We start from the raw sequence: 4,082 nt of genomic DNA on the forward strand, positions 1-4,082 counted from the left end.
GACCCACCAGGCAAAATTTGTCACCTGGCAATTCGACGGCGAGTACCGTGGGGACGACTGCACGGCCACCCTGACGTTGGGCAACCCCGACCTCCTCGGCGGGGTCCTGGTAAAATCGGGGGCCGTCCCCCCCCCCCAACCCCAATCCCCGTGTGGGGCCATCGAGCCACCGGGTGCTGAGGTCCCGTTGTCCCCGCAGTGATCCTGGTGGCACATTTCCTTCAGAGCATCACCTCCCGCCTGGTGTTGGGTGGGGAGATGGTTTACCACCGGCGGCCGGGGGAGGAAGGAGCCATCCTGACACTGGCAGGCAAATACACGGGTATGAGGGCAGCTGGCAGCTGGGCACGGTGACACCACGTTGTCCCCAGGAATGTCCCCTTGCCTGTCCTTTGGCTTCTTTCTTCCAGCTTCAAAGTGGGTGGCGACGCTCAATGTAGGCTACGGTGGTGCCCACGCGAGTTATTATCACAAAGCCAACGAGCAGGTGGGGATCCTGGCCCTTTGTGTGGTGTAGAACCATGGTGCCCTGGAATTGGGTTGGAAGGGATCCCAAGGACCACGGAACTGGGGGATCTCAGTATGGTTGGGTTGGAAGGGATCCCAAAGACCATGGAACTGTGGGGTCATGGTGTGGTTGGGTTGGAAGGGATCCCAAAGACCACAGAACTGTGGGATCTCAGTATGGTTGGGTTGGAAGGGATCCCAAAGACCACGGAACTGTGGGATCTCAGTATGGTTGGGTTGGAAGGGACCCCAAAGACCACGGAACTGTGGGGTCACGGCGTGGTTGGGTTGGAACAGACCTCAGAGATCACAGAATGATGGGTTAAAAAAAGTTTTGAAATACAGAATTACAGAGTCATGGAGTGATGAGGTTGGAAAAGAACTCAAAGAATACAGAATCGTGGAACCTTTGGGTGTTTGGGCTCAACTACAAAAAGCCATAGATCGATGGTTGGGGTTGGGAAGGACCCTAAAATGGCAGGTGCACGGGATCAGAGCGCAGATGAGTTGTGAGGGACTCTAAAGACCATAAAACCATGGGATCACAGCGTGGCTGGGTTGGAAGGGACCCCAGCCCCACACCCCAACCTCACGCTCGTGCCCCCCAGGTGCAGGTTGGGGTGGAGCTGGAGGCCAACACGCGGCTGCAGGACACCACCTTTGCTTTTGGCTACCAGCTCAACCTGCCGCAGGCCAACGTCGTCTTCAGAGGTGAGTGAGGGGCTGCAGCCACCCCCCCTACGTGACCCCAGCCGCTCACACCTGCCCCCCACGCGCCCCACCAGGGCTTCTGGACAGTAACTGGAGCGTCGGGGCGGTGCTGGAGAAGAAGCTGCCCCCCCTGCCCGTCACGTTGGCTCTGGGTGCTTTCCTCAACCATTGGAAGAACCGTTTCCACTGCGGCTTCAGCGTCATCGTGGGCTGAGGGCCGGCGCCTGCCACCATCCTGCTCAGGGAGCCACCGTGCCACAGGGGAACCTGTCACCTGCCCCAGGCCCACCTGTCACCTGCCCCACAGCCCAGCTGGGGCCGGGGTCTGCCAGCACCGTGGGACGCTGTGTCGGCACCAGGAGGATCTTTGGGTTGACGTAGCCGCAGTTGGGGCTTCCATCCCGCCCACCCCGGAGCTGCTGTGCCTCAGTTTCCCCCCCTTTGGCCACGCAGGGAGGGACTGGAAGCGCCCTACAGAGTGCACCCACAGAGCCTGGAAAAATAAAAGAGCTTTACTCTGCCCTGTAGAGTGCGATGGAGCCCCGCGTGTGCGAGGGGCTGGGGGCTGAGCGCCCCGCTGGCCTTCAGCTGATGATTTCGGAGAGCAGCGGCGTCATGCTGGAGAGCTGCTGGATGTGGAGGATCTGCCGCGTGTTCTCCACGTTCAGGGTCTGCAGCTCCGTCAGCAGCAGCAGCAGTTTGGCGTAGAGGAACCTGGGCCGGGGAGCAGCTGCTGGGTGTCCCCGAGGTGTTGGGGGACGCTTTGGGGACCGGGATTTCTTGTGGTGTTGGGGAGGATGCGTGGAGTTGGGGACCACGAGTGGCGGTGGGGATGAGCATGTGGAGCTGGGGACCAGCTGGAGTTGGGGACCGTGAGTGGCACTGGGGACGACCACGTGTGGGATTGGGATGACCAATAGAGGTGGGGAGCGCACGTGGTGTTGAGGATGACCGCGTGGCTTCGGGGACCACGCGTGGCACTGGGGACCACATCCAGAGTTGGGGATGACCATGAGGAACTGGGGACCACGCGTGGCACTGAGGATGACCCCGTGGCATTGGGGATCTTGTGTGGCATTGGGGATCTTGTGTGGCATTGGGGATCTTGTGTGGCATTGGGGATCTTGTGTGGCATTGGGGATCTTGTGTGGCTTTGGGGACGGCCATGGCTTTGGGGACGGCCATGGCTTTGGGGACGGCCATGGCGTTGGGGACCACGCATGGCGTTGGGGACCACGCATGGCGTTGGGGACCACGCATGGCGTTGGGGACCACGCATGGCGTTGGGGACCACGTGGCGGCCGTGGTGGCTACCTGCCCTCGGGCATGGGGTGCTGGTGGTCGATGTAGCTCTTGAGCGTGAGGGCCGCCTTCTCCTGCAGCTGGTCAATGAAATCCCGCTGGGTGACGCTGGCGTGGTCTGGGGGACGACGGGTGGCCATCAGCTGGTGGCCGAAGGGAGCCCACCGTGGCCACCACGTCCCCTACCTGGCGAGAAGAGCAGCACGGCCAGCAGCAGGACGTACTCAGCCTCGTGCAGCCGCAGCTTCTTCAGGCTGATGTGGAATTTGAGCAGCGGCTCCAGGTAGATCTGCTGGAAGCCAACTGTGGAGAGTGAGGGGACGCCGATGAGCCGAGCTGGGGACACGGCCACCCCCTCCGCCCCACCTCAGTGCTCACCCAGAGCTCCATCCTGGATGGTGAAGCAGTGCTGCCCGCACTCCCAGGCGTTGGTCTCCTCGTTGAACACCATGTTGGACTGGACCTGGCAGATTCCCAGCATGGCTCCCTTGAGCAGCGAGATTTGGTCATCGATGGGCAGCCCCCTGTGGTGGGGCAAAATGTCAGGAGCGGGATGGGGCCACGTTGGGTTATGGCATGGGGTTGGGGGTATTGGGTTGAGTTGAAGGATGGCATTGGGTTTGGGGATGGCTTTGGGTTGGATTATGTCACCATGTCGGGTTGTGGCATCGAGTTGGGTTGTGGCATCATGTTATGGCATGGAGCTGGGGGACGGCACTGGGGTTGGGGGTGGCACTGGGGTTGAGTTAAGGCACTGGGGTTGAGTTAAGGCACTGGGGTTGAGTTAAGGCACTGGGGTTGGGGGTGGCACTGGGGTTGGGGTGGCACTGGGATGAGTTAAGGCACTGGGTTTGGGGACGGCACTGGGTTAAGGCACTGAGGTTGGGGTGGCACTGGGGTTGGGGATGGCACTGGATTGAGTTAAGGCACTGGGGTTTGGGGACGGCACTGGGTTTGGGGTGGCACTGGGTTTGGGGTGGCACTGGGATGATTTGAGGCACTGGGGTTGGGGAGGCCACCCCAGCACCACGCTCACCTGAACGCCGGGATCTCCTTGGCGAATTTGATGACCTGCTGGATCATGAAGGTGCTGAGGTTGGCGATGTGGAGCAGCATGGAGAAGACGTCGGGCAGCAGCACATCCTCATCCAGACAGTGCAACTGTGGGGCCAGGGATGCCGAAGGGCCGCCCGGTCTGGGTGGGCTCTGGGAGCACCGGTCGGGGATGCAGAGACGCACGGCGGGCTGGGGGCAGAGATGTGGCATCGGCAGCGGGCCGGGACCCAACGGCAACGGCACCGCGGTTCCCAGCTCACCTGGCAGTGCTGGAAGAAGCTGGAGTCGAAGGTGCGTTTGTGTGCGGCGATGAGGATGCCGATGAGCTCCTGCTGCTCCTGCGTCAGCCCCCCGGGCTGTGCCTGTGCCAACCTCCGCTGCAGCCGCAGCGCCCGGCGTCGGCCCACGGCCTCCTCTGACATGATCACTGCGCCCCGCACGTGTCAGCACCGCCAGGCACGGCACCGAGTTCGGCACCGGGCGCACGGAGCCGCCGGGGCGCCGCC

General features: G+C 62.3%; 2 protein-coding genes across 2 annotated transcripts in view; one reads left to right on the top strand and one right to left on the bottom strand.

Moving 5' to 3' along the window:
* Positions 1 to 74: 74 nt before the first annotated feature.
* TOMM40L (translocase of outer mitochondrial membrane 40 like) lies at positions 75 to 1,738 on the top strand (the record flags this gene model as incomplete). The annotated part of the gene is made up of 5 exons (XM_010726395.3): positions 75 to 102; positions 200 to 322; positions 411 to 487; positions 1,116 to 1,218; positions 1,293 to 1,738. Coding segments are annotated over 5 exons (471 nt in total), but the record flags the coding sequence as incomplete, so codon positions are not given.
* NR1I3 (nuclear receptor subfamily 1 group I member 3) overlaps positions 1,715 to 4,082 on the bottom strand; it is a 4,729-nt gene continuing 2,361 nt past the window's right edge. Inside the window, exons 4-9 of the mRNA XM_010726394.3 lie at positions 3,837 to 4,003; positions 3,557 to 3,765; positions 2,899 to 3,044; positions 2,707 to 2,823; positions 2,533 to 2,638; positions 1,715 to 1,932 (exon numbers count right to left, since the gene is read on the bottom strand). Of these exons, the coding sequence (XP_010724696.1) occupies positions 1,803 to 1,932; positions 2,533 to 2,638; positions 2,707 to 2,823; positions 2,899 to 3,044; positions 3,557 to 3,765; positions 3,837 to 4,003 (875 nt within the window). The 3' untranslated portion in view covers positions 1,715 to 1,802. The remainder of the gene's footprint in view (positions 1,933 to 2,532; positions 2,639 to 2,706; positions 2,824 to 2,898; positions 3,045 to 3,556; positions 3,766 to 3,836; positions 4,004 to 4,082) is intronic.

This window comes from Meleagris gallopavo, assembly GCF_000146605.3.
Source record: "Meleagris gallopavo isolate NT-WF06-2002-E0010 breed Aviagen turkey brand Nicholas breeding stock chromosome 12 unlocalized genomic scaffold, Turkey_5.1 Chr12_random_7180001869614, whole genome shotgun sequence".
NCBI lineage: Eukaryota > Metazoa > Chordata > Aves > Galliformes > Phasianidae > Meleagris > Meleagris gallopavo.